A 22,301-nucleotide genomic window follows, 5' to 3' on the forward strand; every position below is an offset into this window, starting at 1 on the left:
CGCAGGCTTGGAGGGCTGAATGGCCTGTTCCTGTGCTGTACTGTTCTTTGTTCTTTGTTCTTTGTTCAGACCTGTTGCTACACCTGCTGGAAGACCTGTGTGACGCCTGCTGCAGTTAATTTGCAGTGAACACTTACCCATCACAGACTGTACATCAACCTCGCCTGTAGAGAAGTCGTGTGGCACTCGACTATTCGACTCTGGGACACGTCACTGCACCGAAAACATCCTACCAGAACGTGATAAACTCAATCATTTCATTTTTTTTCCTTTTCATTCCTAAGAAACAGCTGTAAACCAAAAAATCCTTTTCCACAGTTATCCTTTTTTAATGTATGTGTGTATGCATATGGGTTAAGGAAATAAGGAGTTTTTCATAGAAACAGATTTATCTCATTCGTAGTTAAGACTTATAGAGGGTGATGATATTGGCATCGTGCATGTGCTGTGTTTCCGTTCCCTCATCCCAGCACAGGCAAAGCAGTTCATGGAGTGCTGAGAGTACAGCAGGCTTGGCACTCTTGATTATTTCAGGGGTAATGCCATCCTTCCTGGGGGCTTTTCCATTGGCAAGAGGATCAATGGCTTCACTGAGTTCCGATTTTGTTGGCTGTTCATCCAACTCATCCATAACTGGCAGAGACTGGGCTGCATTGAGGGCGGTGATTGCAACAACTACCGTGGAATCTCCCTGCTCAGCACAGTGGAGAAAGTCTTCACTCGAGTCATTTTAAACAGACTCCAGAAGCTGGCTGAGCGTGTCTATCCTGAGGTACAGTGTGGCTTTCGAACAGACAGATCCACCATTGACATGCTGTTCTCCCTTCGCCAGCTACAGGAGAAATACCACGAACAACAGATGCCCCTCTACATTGCTTTCATAGATCACACCAAAGCCGTTGACCTCGTCAGCAGATGTGGTCTCTTCAGACTACTAGTAAAGATCGGATGTCCACCAAAGCTACTAAGTATCATCACCTCATTCCATGACAATATGAAAGGCAAAATTCAGCATAGTGGTGCCTCATCAGACTCCTTTCCTATCCTGAGTGGCGTGAAACAGGGCTGTGTTCTCACACCTACACTGTTTGGTATCTTCTTCCCCTCATCAGAGAACTCCTCTTTGCTGACGATGCTGCATTAACATCCCACACAGAGGAGTGTCTGCAGAGACTCATCGACAGGATTGCAGCTGCATTCAACGAATTTGGCCTAACCATCAGCCTCAAGAAAACGAACCAAAACAAGAAATGCTGGATTCACTCAGCAGGTCTGGCAGCATCTGTGGAAAGAGAAGCAGAGTTAACGTTTCGGGTCAGTGACCCTTCTTCGGAACTTCGGAGTTCCGAAGAAGGGTCACTGACCCGAAACGTTAACTCTGCTTCTCTTTCCACAGATGCTGCCAGACCTGCTGAGTGAATCCAGCATTTCTTGTTTTTGTTTCAGATTTCCAGCATCCGCAGTATTTTGCTTTTATTCAAGAAAACGAACATTGTGGGACAGGACGTCAGAAATGCTCCATCCCTCAATATCGGCGATCACGCTCTGGAAGTGTTTCAAGAGTTCACCTACCTAGGCTCAACTATCACCAGTAACCTGTCTTTCGATACAGAAATCAACAAGCGCATGGGAAAGGCGGCCACTGCTATGTCCAGACTGGCCAAGAGAGTGTGGGAAAATGGCGCACTGACACGGAACACAAAAGTCTGAGTGTATCAAGCCCGTGTCCTCAGTACCTTGCTCTATGGCAGCGAGGCCTGGACAACTTATGTCAGCCAAAAGCGACACCTCAATTCATTCCATCTTCGCTGCCTCCGGAGAATCCTTGGCATCAGGTGGCAGGACCGTATCTCCAACGCAGAAGTCCTCAAGGCGGCCAACATCTCCAGCATATACACCCCACTGAACCAGCGGCACTTGAGATGGCTTGGCCATGTGAGCTGCATTGAAGATGGCAGGGTCCCCAAGGACACATTGTGCAGCGAGCTCGTCACTGGTGTCAGACCCACCGGCTGTCCATGTCTCCGCTTTAAAGACATCTGCAAATGCAACATGAAGTCCTGTGGCATTGACCACAAGTCGTGGGAGTCAGTTGCCAGTGATCGCCAGAGCTGGCAGACAGCCATAAAGGCGGAGCTAAAGAGTGGCGATTCGAAGAGACTTAGCTGTTGGCAGGAAAAAAGACAGAAGCGCAAGGAGAGAGCCAACTGTCCAACAGCCCCAACAAACATTTTTATCTGCAGCACCTGTGGAAAAGTCCGTCACTCTAGAATTGGCCTTTATAGCCACTCCAGGCGCTGCTTCACAAACCAGTGACCACCTCTAGGTGCTTACCCATTGTCTCTCGAGACAAAGAGGCCAAAGAATGTTAAGACTTATTATTTCTTTTCTAATAAATAGTTATTGTTGTTGTTGTTTAAAGAAATCTGGTTTGGTGTTCTTTATTCTGGGGGACAAATAGAGTGTCTAATTTGGCTATTCTTTGGTAGGTGGAAAATGTTCTTGATATGTTGTGACCTGTGGAGTAGTGGGACTGAAGTAACAGTGCATTACTCCCGCCTTGGTCGTTACGATACAAAGAGGTTTTTTGGAGGCCTATGGCAGGAATGCAATGGCACTTGCAAAGCAGCTCAGGAAATGTCCAGTGTCCATATCTCACTGGAATTTAAGCCTTCACTCTTCAATGATGGCTGTTTTCCTATTGATGTTGAATAACTTTTTCCAATACTGTTATGTCTTACTTTTGTTTTCTATGGTCATAACTTAACGGTGCTTGCAGTGGTGTGTCCTCGCATTCAGCATAGCTCATAGATGATTTCGAATGCCAATCATGTGGAAGTGCAGCAATGCTTTGTTAAGATTGCAGAGATAAATAAGATCTCATGCAAAAGGGAATTTCTGCAGGGAATAGTTATGTTTCTCTTCCCAACGTTCCTTGATGATGTGGCTTATTGTTGGCTGAAACATGCATAAATGAGTTTCTCCCTGATGTCCCTTTGCATGCCTCTCCATTACCCTCATATCGATAACAGCATCAATGTCATTGTTGTCCTCTTCGTCACCTTCTTCATAGTCATCCTCATCTGAGGAGGATTGGTGTTCCTCCTGTTTCTCTGCCTGCAGAATGTTACCGCATCTAATTGCAAGGCTATGCAAGGCACAGTGGAAAAAATTATTCGTGACACCCTCTGTGGCGCATGCTGAAGAGCCCCTTCAGACTGATCAAGGCAACAGAATCGCATTTTCAGCATGCCAATGGTATGTCAATGATGGCTGTGGTAGATGCGTGAATGACATTGTACCTCTCTTCAACAGCTCTTTGGAGATGATGCACTGGTGTCATCAACAATGTACAAAGGGGGTAACCCTTTTAACCCAGGATCCATCCATCCACTTTAGCTGGTTCCTCGAAAACTGCTGGCAGCTGAGAGTTCCTCAAAATGTAGGAGTCATGACAGTGCTCTCGGAAACGTGCACAAACATGCATGATTCATTTCCAGTGGTTGAAAACCAGTTGTACGTTTAAAGAATGGAAGCCTTTGCAATTTACAAAGACAGCAGGCTGGCCCCAGGGAGCTCCAATGGCCACATGAGTACTGTTGATCACCCCTTGCACTCTAGAGATTAGATTTTTTAGATTAGATTAGAGATACAGCACTGAAACAGGCCCTTTGGCCCACCGAGTCTGTGCCGAACATCAACCACCCATTTATACCAATCCTACACTAATCCCATATTCCTACCAAACATCCCCACCTGTCCCTATATTTCCCTACCACCTACCTATACTAGTGACAATTTATAATGGCCAATTTACCTATCAACCTGCAAGTCTTTTGGCTTGTGGGAGGAAACCGGAGCACCCGGAGAAAACCCACGCAGACACAGGGAGAACTTGCAAACTCCACACAGGCAGTACCCGGAATCGAACCCGGGTCCCTGGAGCTGTGAGGCTGCGGTGTTAACCACTGCGCCACTGTGCCGCCCCTAGAGAAGCCAGTGATGGCTACAGAATTTGCTGCCTGGCTGTCCTTGTCTACAGGTAAGTAGATGAAATCATTGGCACATTGAAAAAGGGCATTGGTCACCTTTTTGTTGCACCTGTCAGTCGCAGACTGCAAGATGCCACATATGTCTCTCATGGATCCCTGGAAGGAGGCACTGGAGAAAAAATTGAGTGCAGCAGTCACCTTGAGGGCAACTGACATGGGATTCCCACCGAAGCCAAGTCATGCTGCAGGATCCTACAAATTTGTGTAACCATTTCACACAACATCCTGAGGCATCTCTGGCATTGCCTCTCTGACATTTGAAGGTAATTTGTCCTTGTCCTGAGGATGTGATGACATGTCAGTGCTGGTCTTTGATAAGACCATTCCTTGATTTTATCATTCGGAGCGTCCTCACATTCCTGTTCGGTCTGTTGCTGGCGCTCAGGCATCGTGAGTTGAGGGAAAAGAACTCTCCTTATGCTCTCCCTTTCTTCTTCTTACCATGGTACTAGACAATTTGGGTGCATGAGTCTCATTTCGCTGTGGCTTTTCTGAACAATAAATAAAAAGAGTGGCAATTCAGCCCTCTGTTGCTCGTGAGCTGAAACAGCGAGACAATGAACCTTATATCTGCCTTCAAATTGCAGCCAGGTCGAAGACAACACCCACTGTCATTTGTCTCCTCCCACTCACCTTGCAATCCTTGAGTGTCCATGTGATTCCCATTATCGTTGGAGAAGATAGTCCGTGTGGAATTTAGGGAAAGTCTTTCCACCTTCCAACCTCCTCCTGCAACCTTCCAGCTTGAACTCACCCAATGTTACTGTTTCCCTTCCCTCCGTTACCATTGAGCCTCCCCCCATTACTGTGCACAGTGTAATCATCAATGTATTCATGCCACCCCTCCCCCCGTTCCTACTCCCGTTACTACCGACATGCCGACTCCTACCCTTGAACTTCCTCACATTGAACTGACCATTGTCACTGAGTCCCATTCCCCTCCATATGAAGAGTTGACTACCTACCCATTAGTCTTGACCTTTCCCCCCTCCAGAATCCATTTGCCTCTATTGACTGTGATCATTCCCGCTGCTCACCAGTACCCTTAATTTGCCCCACAGCTCCCCCACATCGACAGTGCTCATCCCTCCTTTTATGCCCTTGCCAAATATCTTCACACTGTGCTGATCTAATCCACCCATCGCCCCCGCAGCTGACAACATGCAGCTTCACCATCAACATCAATCACTCAACAACCTGGATGCTCCACCCTCCCCTGCTCCTTGATGCACATTATCAACTCCAACCTTCCCTCCCCGACTACTCTACCCTGCTCCTCCATGTGGCCCCCAGCCATGCTGTCGCTGCCATCCCCTGAGATGATTACTCTTTCCTGGTGCCAAGCCTGGAGGCAAACATCCATTCCAATGCTGGCGTTAGTTTAGCGGATGAGTTAAATAAAAGAAGAGCACAGACCCGAGACTTGACTGCACAAATCCGACTTCATAAACCAGGTGGCACGGGAATATCGTTCATTGTTCACTTAATCCGGCAGGTAGGACTAAATTGTAACTATGCGTATGGTAATGAGCATTCATTTTATTTAAATGAATGCAAAGCTGCAATCTGTCACTGTACTTGGGGAACCACGGAACGCCGAAAACCCACTGCCGACTTAATTCCTCTAAAATATCCTGCCGTCAGAAATATGAAAAAACACCTCCCACTTAGTTATATCATCTCACATGCCACCAAATCCACCGTGATGGACTGCATAAATTCCACCCCCCGTCAAGCCTCTGTAATGGCTGTTATATCATATCCATTCATTTCTATTTGTCCCACCAATTCACCTATTTTCTGACGAATGCTGCCATGCATGCAGATAAAGAGCCTTTAATTCTGTCTTATTAGCATTTTTCCAACACTAATCCTATTTGCTACTGCAAACTAATGTTTGTACACCCTGTCCTTCCCACCCACATTGCTGCTAGGGAGGGAGTTCCAAGACTTTGACCCAGCGACAGTGAAGGAACAGTTATATAGTTCCAAGTCAGAATGGTGTGTAACTTGAAGGGAAACTTGTAGCTGGTGGTTTTCCATGCGTCTGCTGCCCTTGTTCTTCTAGGTGGTAAAGGTCACTGCTGTGGGTCCACCTTAACAGGCTGTAAGTGAAGGCCACAGGATCACAGAATTGTTACAGCATAGATGGAGGCCATTCGGCCCATGGGGCAGAATATTGTTTTCAGCAGCAATATTTCACACGGTGGCTCATTTAAATGGAGGGCACAGAAGGCCGCCCCCGATGATATAAAGGGGGCAGCTGCACCATCCCGGGCACCACCGGCATCCAGCGGCACCACACAGGTGCCAGTGCCATTTTTAAAGGGCTTCAAGCCATTACCGGCATTTGTAATATTTAAAGATGTTGCAACAATTAAAAGTGGAAATGAAATGTAAATGTAAATTTGAAACCCCTGTTCACCCACCCCCCCGCCCCCCCACTGAGTAAACAGTAAATCAAATGACCTTTCAAGCCAAAAAAAAACACCTTTTGCTATGCCAAACTTTCAGCGCTCAACTTCAGCACCTTTGACCCTCAACCCCTTCCCACCATCCCCACGACCAATCGGAACGGTTTTCATCACTCTCCCTGCCCCCCTTGACCTGAAAATGTCAGTCTTCCTCCTCCCCCCAACAGTGTTATGCCTCGGACCTCTGTACCTAGATCCGAAGGCATGGGAGTTCTGGTGACCAGCCAGAATATCGGGATGGGACAGCCATCAGGTTAAGCCAAGTTAATTTGCATTAATTTAATTTGATTTTAATATTAAAATGAAGGCCCTGCCGTCAAGTGGCGTGGGGTGGGGGGGGTGTGGGGTGTGGCCGTACTGAGGCCTTGTGCCACCGGGAAAATGTGGCGGGGCCTTCCCAGCGTCGCGGGTTGTGGCGAGCCTCTCCTGGAAGAATTTTCTGGGCTCCCTCCGCCACGGCCCCCTGATGCCGAGGGGCTCATAAGATCCAGCCATCATGCCTGCATCGACTCTCTGAATGAGCAATTCACTTAGTGCCATTCCCCGCTTTTTCCCCATTACCTTGCACATTCTTCCTTTTCAGAGAACTATCTAATTCCCTTTTGAATGCCTCGATTGAACCTGCCTCCACCATACTTTCTGGCAGTGCATCCAGTTCCTAATTATTTGCTGTGTGAAAATGTTTTCCTCATGTTGTCATTGCTTCTTTTGCCAATTGCCTTAAATCTGTGCCCTCTCGTTCTTGATCCTTGCAGGAGTGGGAACAGTTTTTCCCTATCAACTCTATCTATGATTTTGAATACCTCTATCCAATCTCCTCTTAGCCTTCTCTTCTCCAAGAAAAACAGTCCCAACTTCTCCAATATATCTTTGTAAATGATGTTCCTCATTCCTAAAACCATTCTCGTGAATCTTTTCTGCACTCTCTCCAATGCCTTCACATCTTTCCTAAAGTGTGGCACGCAGAACTGGATGCAATACTCAAGCTGCAGCCGAACCAGTGTTTTATACAAGTTTAACATAACCTCCTTGCTCTTGTACTCTATGTCCCTATTAATAAAGCCCAGGATACCGTATGCTTGTTAATTGATCTCTCAACCAATCCTGACACCTTCAATGACTAATGTACATATACACCCAGGCTGCTCTGCTCCTGCACCCCTTTAGAATTGCACCCTTAATTTTGTATAGTCTCTCCATGTTCTTCCTACCAAAATAAATAATTTCACACTTCACATTGAACTTCATCTGCCACTTGTCCGCCCATTCCTCAACTTGTCTATGTCCTTTTGAAATTCTACGCTATCCTCCTCACAGTTCACAATGCTTCCAGGTTTTGTATCATCCATATCACTGGAGGAAGTGATGTTGCGTCACACATGATCAGGAAGTCGTGGGTGTTTCCCAACAGAGTAAGATGTGAATAGATGTGCTCATGTAGTAGCTGTGTGTGTATATATGTATATATATATATATATATGTGTGTGTGTTCCAGTTAAGTTATAATTAAAACCCACGTATTCTTCTGATATTAATTCTAGTTCTGTGAATCTTACAATAGTTCACATACCAAAGGAACAAGTAATATTACAGTTGTGGGTCTGGATAGTGCTGTTGAAGGAGCCTTGGCAAGTTGATGCAGTGCATCTTGTAGATGGTACGCACCCCTGTCATTGTAGTTCAGGGAGTGAATGTTGAAGGTAGTGGATGGGGTGCTGATCAACAAGCTGCTTTGTCCTGGATGGTGTCAGGCTTCTTGAATATTATTGGAGCTGCACTCATCCAGTCAAATGAAGAGTATTCCATCACACTCCTGGCTTATGCCTTGGAGATGGTGGAAAGTCTTTGGGGAGACAAGAGGTGAAATACTAGCTGCAGAATAACCAGCCTCTGACCTGCTCTTGTTGAATAGCTGCAAATGGAACTGAACACTGTGCAATCATTAGTGAGCATCCTCACTTCAAACCTTATGATGCAGAGAAGGTCGTTAATGAAATAGCTGAAGATGGCTGCCCAGATGAATTGCTGCAGCAATATCCTGTAGCTGAGATGATTGGCCTACAACAACCACAACCACCTTCCTTTCTGCTAGATGTGACTCCAGCCAGTGAAGAGCTTTCCACTGATTCCCATTGACCTCAATTTTACTAGGGTTTCCTGATGCCACCCTCAGTCAAATGCTGCCTTGATGTCAAGGGCAGTCACTTTCAGCTCACCTCTGGAATCCAGTTTTTTTTACATGTTTGGACAAAGGCTGTAATGAGCTTTGAGCCAAATGGTCCAGGCAGAACTCAAACTGAGCATCGGTGTGCAGGTTGTTGGTGAGTAAGTGCCACTTGATAGCACTGTCAATGGCACCTTCCATCACTTTGCTGACAAGTAAAGAGTAGAATGATGGGGCCGTAATTGGCCAAATTAAATTTATCCTGTTTCTTGTGGGTAGGACATCTCTGGGAAATTTTGCACTTTTTCAGGTAGACTGACATGGACAATAACCTTTGTCTAAAGAGGAAGGTAATTATAACTTTCCTTTCAGCTAAAATTTCCTCTCACTCATTTCAATCTGAAATAGCAACAATGTGTCCACAATCACATGCTCCTACTTTCTGAAATTTTCATTGGACCAGCTTGACCATAAATCACAAGACATTGCCCTTCCCAAACCATTCTCTTTATTCTCTCCATTAGTCAGTCATTTCCGGTATTTCTCTCATGCCAACTGGGATGGCAGTGTCTTAAGGTCATGACCTGAGGAAAAAGCAGTGGTGGGGCATGGAATCTGATGCTTGAACCTTCTTGTTTGAGTTAGGATGGGGTGGAGAACAGTGAGGGAAGATTGGGAATGACTGTATGAGTTCAGAGGAGGCTGGCATCTCTGTAACTGCTTAGAATTGGCCGTGGGGAGTTTTCAAAATAACTTCCAGCGAGTAGTATGGATTTTATGGATATATGATTGAACATTAAAGGCGCTATATAGACACAAGTTGCTGTTACTGTTTGGAATTGATCGCACAGAGAATAAATCAGGACTGATAACATCAGTAATTTTAAGAGCAAATGGAACAAGGATTTGTGGAGAAAATCAATGCAGGCCAATGGGCAATGAACTGTGACTGTGTCTTTGAACTTTAGGGTCACCTAGATAACCAAAATGGTCTTTTCCAGTTCTATGATCCTTGGTTTTAGCTAGCATTTCTAAGCCTAGGCAGCATTTTATAAACACTTGAACTAGACTCAGCGTTCATTTTCTGATTGCAGTTCTGCTTGAACCATTTTGGGAATCATTCAACTAATTTGGTATGAGGTGCTGCAGTGCAGCCTGCTGACAGAGAATTAGTACTGCATGAAGAAGACAGTGCAAAATCCTGCATGTCACAACAGTCAGTTAGTTTATGTTCTTCCAGAAGCGGTTTTAGCTTCTGGAATAGGTGAGCAATTCTCTCCAACGTTTCTAATCACTAAACAAAGCAGTGTGGCTTACAAAGCATTTTGAAGTAGCAGGAATTCTCTCTTGATGGATAGATGATTGAAATAAAGCATATACCAGAAGGCTACAGGTTCACTGACGCAAGACTAGATCAGTAAATCGGGCACCCCAAAGTGCTTTACAGCCAATGAAGTATATTTAAAATAGAGTCACTCTCGTAATGTAGGATACGTAGCAGGCAATTTATGCACAGCAAACAGCAATGTTGTAATGACCCAGATAATCTGTTTTTGTGATTTTGATTGAGGGATAAATTCATTGTTCTTCTTTAAATACAGCCATGGAATCTTTAGTGGGGGCAGACAGGCCAATTTGATATCTCATCCAAAATGCAGCATCTCCAACTGCACTGAAGTGGCAGCATTGATTTTCATGTTTTAAAACTCAGAGTAGGAATTAAACCCACCACTTTCGGATTCAGAAGCAAGGCAGCTACCAACTCAGCTATAATGGACACCTAGCCACCACTGATCCTAGGCTATCAGGAGAAAAATTAGCCCAGAGATCCTTCTCCTGGCTGCAGTCCAGCCCCCATTGCTCAGTGCATGAGTGTAAGTTTGGGACAGAGCCTGGATTGGGCTTCAGTGTGGCGCCCTTTATGTTTGAACAGTCACATCAAGTGAAGCAAGTTGTGGGAGGGCATTGGAGACCCACTCAACTAATTTTTAAAAAATTCTTCCATGGGATGGGGCATCGCTGGCAATCCTTAATTGCCCTTGAGAAGGTTGTGGTGCATTGCTGCAGTCCATTTGGTGTAGTTACCTCTAAAGTGCTGTCGGGAAGGGAATTCTAGGAACAGTGAAGGAACGGTGATATAGTTTCAAGTCAGGATGGTGTGTGGCTAGGAGGGGAACCTGCAGGTGGTGGTGTTCCCATGCAGTTGCTGTCCTTATCCTTCTAGGTAGTAGAGGTCCAGGTTTGGAAGGTGCTATTGAAGGAGCCTTGGTGAGTTGCTGCAGTGTATCTTGCATATGGTACACACTGCTGCCACTGTACATTGGTGGTGGAGAGAGTGAATGTTTAATTTAGTGGATGGGATGCCGATCAAGCGGATTTCTTTGTTCTGGATGGTGTCAAGCTCTTGAGTGTTGTTGGAGACGCACTCATCCAGGCAAATGCAGAGTATTCCATCACACTCCTGACTTGTGCCTTGTGGATGGTGGACGGGCTTTGGGGAGTCAGGAGGTGAGTTACTCGCCACAGAATTCCTAGCCTCTGACCTGCTCTTTTAGTCATAATATTTAGAGGGAAAAACCCTTTAGAGGGAAAAGAGGGAAAAACATAATTGACCTCGTCCTCACCAATCTGCCTGTCACAGTTGCATCTGTCCATGACAGTATTGATAGGAGTGACCACAGCCCTTGTAGAGACAAAGTCCCATCTTCACACTGAGGATACCCTCCATCGTGTTGTGTAGCACTACCATCATGCTAAATGGGATAGATTTCAAACAGATCTAGCAATGCAAAAATGGGCATCCATGAAGTGCTGTGGATCATTAGCAGCAGCAGAATTGTACTCAACCACAATCTGCAATCTCATGGATTGGCATATCCCCTACTCTACCATTAACATCAAGTCAGGGTATAACCTTGGTTCAATGAAAAGTACAGGAGGGCATGCCAGGAGCAGCAACAGGCAAACCTAAAAATGAGGTGTCAACCTGGTGAAGCGACAACACAGGACTACTTGCATGTCAAACAGCATAAGCAGCATGCGATAGACAGAACTAAGTGATCCCACAACCAACAGATCAGATCTAAGCTCTGCAATCCTGCCATATTCAGTCATGAATGGTGGTGGAAAATTAAACAACTAACTGGAGGAGGTGGCTCCACAAATATCCCCATGCTCAATAGTGGGGGAGCCCAGCACATCAGTGCAAAAGATAAGGCTGAAGCATTTGCAACAATCTTCAGCCAGAATTGACGAGTTGATGATTCATCTCAGCCTCCTCCTGAGGTCCCCAGCATCACAGATGTCAGTCTTCAGCCAATTCGATTCACTCCACATGATATCAGGAAATGACTGAAGGCACTGGATACTGCAAAGGCTATGGGCCCTGACAACATTCCAGCAATAGTACTGAAGACTTGTGCTCCAGAACTTGCCGAGCTAGCTAAGCTGTTCCAGTACAGCTACAACACTGAAATCTACCTGGAAATGTGAAAAATTGCCCAGGTATGTCCTGTACACAAAAAGCAGGACAAATCCAACCCGGCCAATTACCGTCCCATCAGTCTATTCTTAATCATCAGTAAAGTGATGGAAGGTGGCGTCAACAATGCTATCAAGCAACACTTGCTCAGCAATAACCTGCTCACTGACGCTCAGTTTGGGTTCTGCCAGGGCCACTCAGCTCCTGACCTCATTATAGCCTTGGTTCAAACATGGACAAGACAGCTGAACTCAAGAGGTGAGGTGAGAGTGACTGCCCTTGACATCAAGGCAGCATTTGACCGAGTATGGCATCAAGGAGCCCTAGCAAAACTGGAGTCAATGGGAATCGGGAGGGGGGGGGGGAACCCTCCGCCTGTTGGAGTCATACCTAGCACAAAGGAAGATGGTTGTGGTTGTTGGAGGTCAATCATCTGAGCTCCAGGACATCACTGCAGGAGTTCCTCAGGGTAGTGTCCTAGGCCCAACCATCTTCAGTTGCTTCATCAATGACCTTCCTTTAATCATATGGTAAAAAGTGTGACTGTTCAGCGATGATTGCACAATGTTCAGCACCATTCATGACTCCTCAGATACTGAAGCAGTCCATGTAGAAAATGCAGCAAGACCTGGACAATATCCAGGCTTGGGCTGGTAAGTGGCAAGTAACATTTGCACCACACAAGTGCCAGGCAGTGACTATCTCAAACAAGAGAGAATCTCTTGACATCTCCCCTTGACATTCAATGGCATTACAATCCCTGAATCCCCCAAGATCAACATCCTAGGGGTTACCATTAACCAGAAACTTGACTCGGCCATATTAATCCTGTGACTACAAGAGCAAGTCTGAGTCTGGAAATTCTGTGGTGAGTGATGATCCTCCTGACTCTCCAAAGCCTGCCCGCCATCTACAAGGCACAAGTCAGGAGAGTGATGGAATATTGTCCACTTGCCTGAATGGGTGAAGCTCCAACAGCACTCAAGAAGCTCAACACCATCCAGGACAAAGCAGCCCGCTTGATTAGCACCCCATCCACAAACATTCACCCCCTCCACCACCGATGCACAGTGGCAACAGTGTATACCATCTATAAGATGCACTGCAGCAACGCACCAATGCTCCTTAGACAGCACCTTCTAAACCTGCAACCTCTACCACCTGGAAGGACAAGGGCAGCAGATGCATGGAAACACCACCACCTGTAAGTTCCCCTCCAAGCCACACACCATCCTGAATCAAAATCCTGGAACTCCCTCCCTAACAGCACTGTGCATGTACCTACCCCAAATGGACTGCAGCGGTTCAAGAAGGCGGCTCACCACCACCTTCTCAACGGCAATTAGGGATGGGTAATAAATGCTGACCTAGCCTGCGACGCCCACATCCCATGAACAAATAAAAAAAAATAGCTGGTTCAGTTAGGTTTCTAGTCGATGTTAATCCCAGGATGTTGATAGTGTGGGATTCAGCGATGGTAATGCCATTGAATATCAAGGAGAGATGGTTAGATTCTTTCTTGTTTGAGATGGTCATTGTCTGGCACATTTGTGGTGCGAATGTTACTTGCAACTTATCAGCCCAAGCCTGAATGTTGTTCAGGTCTTGCTACATATGGACACAGACTGCTTCAGTATCTGAAGAGTTGCGAATGGTACTGAACATTGTGCAATCATCAGCGAACTTCTGACATCTTACCTTATGATTGAGGGAAGGTCTTCGATGAAGCAGCTGAAGATGGTTGGGCCTAGGACATTACCTTGAAGAATTCCTGCAGCAATGTCCTGAGATGGGATTGGTGTCCAACAACCACAGCCATCTTCCTTTGTGCTAGGTATGACTCCAACCAGTGGAGAGTTTTCCCCCTGATTCCCATTGACTTCAATTTTGCCTGGGCTCCTTGATCCCACATTTGGTCAAATGCTGTTTTGATATCAAGGGCAGTCACTCTTACCTTCTCTCAGCAAAGGATGATTACAGTTAATGTTATATTTAAACTGAAGAAAAGCAAGTTCCCAAATAAATGCACAGTCACATAAAGACTCAGACCACTTTTATTTCAATATTCTTCCTTTACAAATTGTGATTCAATTCAATCCTTTAAATATTCATACCATAAACACTGAATACGACAAAAATCCCAATTCCCTTTACAAAATACACAGCTCATTTTTCCTCCCAAATCTGACACACTGCTTTCATTGGCTTTTGCAGCACCTTATTGAATGTTAGCACCTTTGACACCTTGAAAGCAATGCATGGAAGGTTTCAATTATTACGATTCAGAATCCGAATCTGCTGTTTACTACAAATGTGCCTTTTATACCAAATGCCACAGGTTATGTTACATCTGTTGAACCCTCTCAGATAAAGTGAAGGTAATATTGTATTAGACAATCATAGAATGGTTACAGCACAGAACGAGGCCATTAGACCCATCAGGTCCACGCTGGAATTACAAACAATTACAGCCCAGAAGTAGATATGGCCGACAGCGGAGCATTGGGGCTTTAGACAAGGTGTTAGTCCATTTAAAATAAACAGACTTAGAGTTATGTTAAAATAACAAACAGTATAGCAACATTTGGATAAAATGAAGGATGTGCATTTATATAAGTGACTTTTACAACCTCTGGATGTTCCAAAGATTTTCACAGCCAATGCAGTAATTCTGAAGTGTGGTCACTATTGTAATGTAGGAAATGCGACATCCAATTTTGTGCACAGCAAGCTCCCACAATCAGCAATGAAATAATGACCCAATTATCTGTATTATTGATACTGATTGAGGGATTGGCCCAGACACCAGGGAAAACTATTATGTTTTTTTTTTAATAGTGCCGTGGGATCTTTTATGTCCATCTGCGAGGGCAGGCTGTTTAACATGTTTGTCAAAAGAGAGCACCTCCGACAGTGCAGCACCCTCTCGGCACAGTATCGTGCTGTCATTCGGGAAGTGGGTCCTAAACTAACACCCTTCTGCCTCCGAGGTGAGAAGACTAACGTGGAGTTACTGATGTAAAAAAAAGCCCAGCAGGCATCAAAAATGGGATGGTGCATGAGATCTGTCTGATTAATAAAGTGACTGTTTATACAGACCTCAGACATTTGCTCTTTAGTGCAATGTTCAGGCACTAGGATTGCCCTCAATGACCTATGCTCCTTGTTTACTCCCCAAGTTATTATAATTTTCTCTACTATTTTCCCCACTTCATTCCTGAAGGTGCTGCCCATTGCTAGGATATCAGTTTGGGCAACAAAAAGATATTCTTGAGTATGTAACTGAGGGGCCTTATGCTTGTTCTAGATTCCTTTTAAAAACGGTGTTTCTGACACCTGCCGCACTCAGGAATTTTCAGCGGCCTTCAAACATAGGTAAAGTTCTGCAAAATTTAAAAAAATCTTCCTGTGGACACAATCACCCCTTCCCAAACACATCTGAGGGACCCTGCCAAAAAGGCAAACTAGGAAAATTGAAATCTTGGCTCGGGCAAACTGCCTGTGGAGGCCCGAGGATCAAGGATCCATTTCCATGGATTCTCAGGCCTCTCGGTTCAGGTACAGGCTGGCTGTGAACCGCCAGGGCCCCAAAAGCAGGTGCAGCCCGCAACATCCTCCGAAAGGTTGAACGGTTTACTGACCAGCACAGTCTCAGCTCACAGTTGAAAAAGGGCCAGTTAGGTTAGGTGCCCAGTGCCTGTCGAGACCATAACCCCATTAAGGAGTCAGTACCTCCAGGAGAGGAGTGGTAAAAATATTAATGAATTCACCAAAAATACAATGAATATATTTTTCATATTGGTGTTCAGAGCCTCGGAATCATTTTTTTCCTTATTACACTGTGCACTCTTACTCTAGGATTAGAATAGCAGCAAATTAATCATTTGTGCAATCTTTCCATTGTGCTATTTTAAAGCAGCATGCATTTACAACAACAACAATCTGCATTTACATAGCACCTATTACATAATAAAACATCCGAAGGTGCTTCACAGGAGCGCAATCAGACCAAAGCAGAGGCTAAGAAGGATATATTAGGACGGGAAAGATGTAGGTTTTCAGGAGCATCTTAAAGGAGGAGAATGAGGTAGAGTGCTTTAGCAAAGGAATTCCAGAGCTTCGAGTCTAGACGGCTGAAGACATGGCTGTCAATGTTGGAGTGGAGTAAGTTGTGGATATGCAAGAGGCCAGAATTGGAGGAATGTTAAGATCTTGGAGTGTCGGAGGACTGGAGGAAGTTACAGAGATAGTGAAGGTTAAGATTATAAGGGATTTCAACACAGAATGAGAATTTTTAATTCGAGACATTGGTGGACTGGGAACTAATGTAGGTTGCGAGCAGAGGGGTGATGGGTAAATGAAACATGGTGCGGGATAGGATAAGGGCAGCTGAGTTTTGGATGAACTCATGTTTATAGTTGGAGGCAGGCACGCCAGTAGAGCATTAGAATAGTCAAGTTTGGAGGTAACATTATTTTTACAACTGTGCATTATTTTAATGGTGCTGTTCATTCCAGTGATTGCTTTTATAAAGGCTGTGTCAGATTTAGGGAGACAAACAAATCATCTGACCTGGATTGAAACGGATGCAGATGGGTTAAATCATCTGACCCCATGTTGCTATTGGGACATGGATCAGCGGCCTTCTCCAAAAACTCCTGGAGCTGGAGCTCTAAATTGTTGTCAAAGGGGGAAAGGGCTTCAAAACAGAACACCAAAGGTGGATAAAATGAGCCTCAGTATTCAGCAAACAAGGCAATGATTGGTGGAAATGCAAGCAGATCTTCTGTCCCTAGGGAGATTGCCAAATGATGCCTAACAATCCAAGAGGTGATCAGCATTTTGCCCTTCTGGGTTCAAGGTCCACTATGTCCTAAGAATAAAGTGCCTTGAGAACTCCTCATTTAATCACTTTTTTATACTAACATGCTAGTTCTGTTGCTGTGAATTAATATTTACAAGGTCCCTTACGCCGAAAATTCAGGAAATCACTGCCACAGGATGTCATATCAGAGTTATATTTAGGTGGACCCAAAAAGAGCTTGTGAAGATATGAAATGGAGTGAACGGATCGCAGAGCATGTTATTTTGGCTCAGTTGTTGGCTTTTGGATCAGTGGGTATGGATTTGAGGCTCACATCTAGGCTTGAGCTCACCTAGGTTAACATTACAGTGCGATGCTGAGAGATGCAATGTCAAACCATTAACCTGTTTTGGAGAGTTTGGTAAAGATCCCATGGCACCACTGAAGGAAGGGTAGCTTCTCCTACTGTCCTGGCCAACATTCATCCCTCAACCAGCAGCACCAAAATGCAGGTTAACTGCTTATTCAGCTTAAGGCTGCAGAATATTGCTGGGTCAAAATGGCTGCCCTGCTTGGCTAACATAACAGCAAATCTGAAGTTCTTTGGGTAATTTCAACATGTGGTACCATATAAATGGAAACATTATTAATATTTGCACGGCATTAACTACAAAATCTAATTGTGAGCGTTGTATCAAAATGTTTTTCCACATTAATGAACTTTAATGTAAGCCTTGGTATTAAACACATAACCAAACAAATACCGGAAATCTGCAAGGAGATTATTTATGAATTAGGATTTCTCATTCATGATAGTAAAGGACCACATCAGAAAGTTATGTTACTGAGAGACGGGTTAATTAACAGTCAGATTTAGTTACACAAAGGGTAATTTTTACATTCACTGGTTGGCTGGTAATCTGTTGAAGCAGAGAGAAAGTGCTTTATAGAACCGTCCAGGCAGTGAAAGTGAAAATTATGTCCACTGTACTCTGAGGATGTTTGGATTAGCAGACCTCAGGTTTTTGTATTCTATCTAGAGTAGTTAGCAGTATCTTCATCTCCATCGGCTTCTCTAGCACTTCACCCTTCCATATGCCACGTTGGCACCAAGAAAAATATAGAAAGTCTTCAAATAAAAGCCTCTACGTCTATATAAAGTACAAAACATGTCCACATTATAACAATATATTCAAACAGACTATTAGAACTGGACTGCTTAATGAAATGTCACCTAGGAAAGGTGAATGTTAAGGAAGCATTTGTTGTTGTCAACATTTTCAAAGGACTGCAGAGTACTCCAAGAAAGAAAGGAACTCACTTGGGGCAATGTATATTAAGTTTGGTGTGACTCCGACTCTCCGAGTGGAGACTCGTTTGAAGGAATCAGAGGTTTGAGTAAGCAATTTGGCACGTCCGATCCGCAGCTCTCCCAATATTCCAGCTGTTTATTTTAATAAGGAGGACTATTGGGAGCACCGTGAATCAGGCCCTTCATTTCCGACTCTCTGATCTCTGTCAAGCAAGATTCCATGATGGAAGTAGAGTCTCGCAAAATCAACATACAAGTCTCTTTCCTCTATTGTAAAAGAAGTGATTGCTTTTCCAATGGTTGTTCTGTTCCACTGTCCATCTCCTTGAATAGACAATCTCTGGCTGTGATTGGTTGCTTGTCAACTTGCTTGTAAACATCTGAAGACTCTTAGATGGGAGTCAGTTGCAACAGGTCCAGGAGTGTGTAACTGCACTGTGTGTTATAACTTAAGTACTGAACTTATTTGTGTGAAATTTTTTCAACCGTTAAGGATCAATGGAGTGGGTGGGGGTGGTAATTGGCTTTGGGCAGTAGCACAGAATGGGCAATGTCGAAGCAACAGCCTGTTTTACACCCTGCCCATTGAATTTGATGGATGAAAATTGGGTGGGATATAAAACAGGCTGCTGATTGTCTATGACCTTATTTGTAGTACCCACCAAGTTAAATTCCATCCCCAATGCCTCAACTAATAATGAAGAACAAGGGAATTCCATATACACACAGATAAATCATCATAATTAACATCACACAGTGTCATTTCACCACACACGTTATTCCAAATGTGGAAACAAATCACAGCTGGTGTTATAGAGATAAGGAATCAGCATGTTTGCCAGTGTGAGTCATTGCATCAGGAAACAAGGTTCTGGGAGCAGTAGCAGAAGTGAACCGAGGTTACTGCTCATTAGTTTGCTCAGCGTATAACATGAAAACTCTTAATGGAGGCCCTAAAGTATCAAAAATTGCAACCTCTTGTCTCAATTCTTTCTGGGATGTCTTTTCTCATGACAAGTGTTGTTGCTGGCATTGATCCGATTCAACACAAATCAATACAAACCTACCAAAAGCAAAAGTGTACAATAATGCACGTTCCTTATGGTTAGTAATTACTGTTGGGGATGAATATTGATGGAGGGATTTTTGCTGCACCCACTACAGGAAACTGTGTGTGAAGGGTTCAGGAGTCGGAGATGGGTCTACAATGCCTTAGTCCTGGGCCCGGAGTTAGGTATTCCCCTTGGACGAGACGCAGAAAATTAGGCCCAAAAGTGCACCCAATGTTGCATCCATTTTTCTCTGATTCTCTAACCCTCCCTGCGTGGTGAATGTACCGTAGCTAATTCATGTGATATTCCGCCCACAGTTTCAATCAAGGTGTCAATCCATTTACTTCAAAGGGGTGGAGTTAGTGTCAAAAATCTCTGCTTTTCTAGTAGAGTGATGTCACATGAGTGAATTTGGTGCTCATCTGCTGATACTGTCAGCGATCATTTCTAGCCTTGTATCTTTTTATTTTGAAATAGGAAAGGACAGTATCATTAGCAGCTGTGTAGAATTTCTACTTCACTGCAATTAACAGTACTGCTTTTAATATTAGAGGACAGTAGAGCTGCCAAACCTCCAAGTATGTCCTGCAGTTTCCAGGAATTAATGATTATGCTCCTGGACACTGCTGCAAGCAACTCAGGGAAGGAAAAAAAGGCATTCAATAAATTGTGTTTTTTTCTCATTTTCTTTGAACACTTTTGTTTATTAGTTCTAAAAGATATTGGAATTAATGGGGAGAATGTCTGTGCAACTGGGTTGGGCAGTTGGAGGCAGTAGGTCATCTGATGAAACCTTCAGTGGTACGGCCACCAGAGTTGGCAACACAAGTGGGTGGATGTTTAGTAGAATCATGCGGCATTTCTCCATCCGCCATTTTAACAAGGCCATTAACCCATCCAATTTGAACAGGATAACATGTCTGTTAAATCAACAGGGGGAATTGTGGGGTGAATTGCAGCAAGGATTCTTCCACTAATATAGCAGTCACTTCCAGCAACACTTCCAGATCGTAATGCAAAGAGCAAATGTCACCTGAAGACTTTCAGAAACATACTTGCACTGTCTGTGTCGGGGAGGGGGAGGGGCCACAGTAGGAGGGTGTGCGGGGTGATGGTGGGGGAAGCGAAATAAAGATCAACTCTGCAAACTTTGAACAATGTCAAGGAAACTAGAGGAATCTTGATCTGGTGCTACAGCTGTGTGACATCCAGCACAGGTAATCTGTTTAATATGGGAGACGAGGCCCCAGCTGAAATTTCCTCCAAGTAGGCGATGGTAGGGTTGTCGCAGGCTGCCTTCACCTTCATCTGTGAAGATTTCTCACTGCAGCTTGCACCCTCCCGTGTTTCTGTCTTGTCAGAACAAATACAGTGGTCTGTGCAGCAGAGGGCAGCATTGGTTATGACACGGTCCATAGGCTTCAAGGAGTGCATCCAGATCGGGAGGAAGTCCCACGACTGGAGTTTCTTAGGCAGATAGCTGGGGCTGCGAGTTTGCAAGACATTGGTGATGCCTATGAAGATCAGTATGCCCACAAAGGGGGCACCTACTCCTATCAGAACCTGCCAGCCAGCCATGGAGAGGCCAAAGATAAGCGAGGGGAGCAGAAGGAAGCAGATGATCAGATATAAAACAGCAAACCAGCGGTACTTGGCAGTTCGTTCTCCCAAGGTCTTTGCCATGCGGATGGGGAAGCGGGTGATTGGAAGTGGGTACCACAGTATTATCCCAGCGATATTGAAAAAAAAATGGGAAAGGGAAATCTGCAAAAAGAAAGAGTTTGAATGTAAATAGGAGCTCATCATTATTTAGGCAAAGACACCTCAAGCTGACCCAAGATTGGCACACTGCAAGATCCTTTTCAGGATGAAGGAAGACTGCAAATGTTGGAAATATAACAAGCCAATTAGCAACTGTAAAGAGCAATGACAGGTTAGTGTTTCTGGTGTAGGAACATAAGAATTGCTAGATGAAAAAAACCATGGTCTGTCAAGTTATCCTTTTAGAGCTCTGGATATAATAGCAATGGAATTGTTGACTAACCAGAGCAATCAAGTTCAATCAATCAGTCTACAACAGACCCAGACATGGGGGCTGGAATTTCCCAGGCCTTTTGGTGATGGGCTGGGAGATGGGAATGCTGACGAAATGACCCAGGAAGGCATCGGGGGCGGTGGGGGGTTGGGGGGGGTGGAAGGTGCTTGGTGTCTTCCCACCACCTTGTCATTTTGTCAGCAGTGGTAAGTTGGCAGATTGGTCACCAATAGAGCCATTTAAGTGGCCAATTAAGGGCCTCTTCCCCTCTCCATGGGCATTTTACCCACCTGCCGCATGGGGAGAACACCCAGTGAACCCTGGTGGCCTCCCAGCAGGTTTCAGGTGGGAGAGGGCCCTCCTTTAAGGGTACTCCATGGTCCACAGAAGGGTTCCCCCCTGGGAGGCAATGGCTTCCCTCGCAGCAACAGCGCCGCTGGCGCTCAGCAAACCCCATCCCCAATTGTCAGGGCCTGTCTGCCTGGCCCCGGAGTCCCCCAATCCCACTTACCTCTCTTCGATGGTGCCCGGCCATTAAGGCGCCCTCTCCCTGCAGCTGCAACCTCAGCAATGGCCACCGCTAGCGGTGTCACTGCTGAGGCTGCTGAGCTGCTGGCCCTCTGATTGGGCTGGCAGCTCATGGGGTCAGTCTGCCATTCTTAATTGCACGGTGGCACTTAATTGGCCACTGCCAACAATATGCCTCCCCAGGTCCCGCCTCTCCTGCCTCAACAAAATTCAGCCCGGGGTCTAATTTTGTCTCAGTTAAAATCTTGATAGATCAACTGCTTCTGCCAGCAAGAGGTTGAAGGCAAATTCTTTCTCGTTTTCTACAAACAAGTTCGTTACTCCCCCTAAATAACAACCCCAGCGGCTTTACTTCAAAATGCAATGGATGTGCACCCGAACTATTAACCAGTCTTTTCA

At 45.0% G+C, this 22,301-nt stretch overlaps 1 protein-coding gene across 6 annotated transcripts in view; it reads right to left on the reverse strand.

Moving 5' to 3' along the window:
* Positions 1 to 22,301, reverse strand: part of LOC137375789 (sodium-dependent phosphate transport protein 2A-like) — a 102,154-nt gene that overhangs the window by 21,470 nt on the left and 58,383 nt on the right. For 5 of the 6 annotated variants that reach the window (XM_068043240.1, XM_068043239.1, XM_068043241.1 and 2 more), the window contains one exon: positions 14,210 to 21,103. The exons of the other annotated variant lie outside the window; for it this stretch is intronic. In XM_068043240.1, coding sequence (XP_067899341.1) covers positions 20,531 to 21,103 — 573 coding nt within the window. In that variant the 3' untranslated portion in view covers positions 14,210 to 20,530. Of the gene's footprint in view, positions 1 to 14,209; positions 21,104 to 22,301 lie in introns of those variants that run through there. 6 annotated transcript variants of the gene reach the window in all.

The sequence above is a fragment of the Heterodontus francisci genome, chromosome 12, assembly GCF_036365525.1.
Source record: "Heterodontus francisci isolate sHetFra1 chromosome 12, sHetFra1.hap1, whole genome shotgun sequence".
NCBI classification, from domain to species: domain Eukaryota; kingdom Metazoa; phylum Chordata; class Chondrichthyes; order Heterodontiformes; family Heterodontidae; genus Heterodontus; species Heterodontus francisci.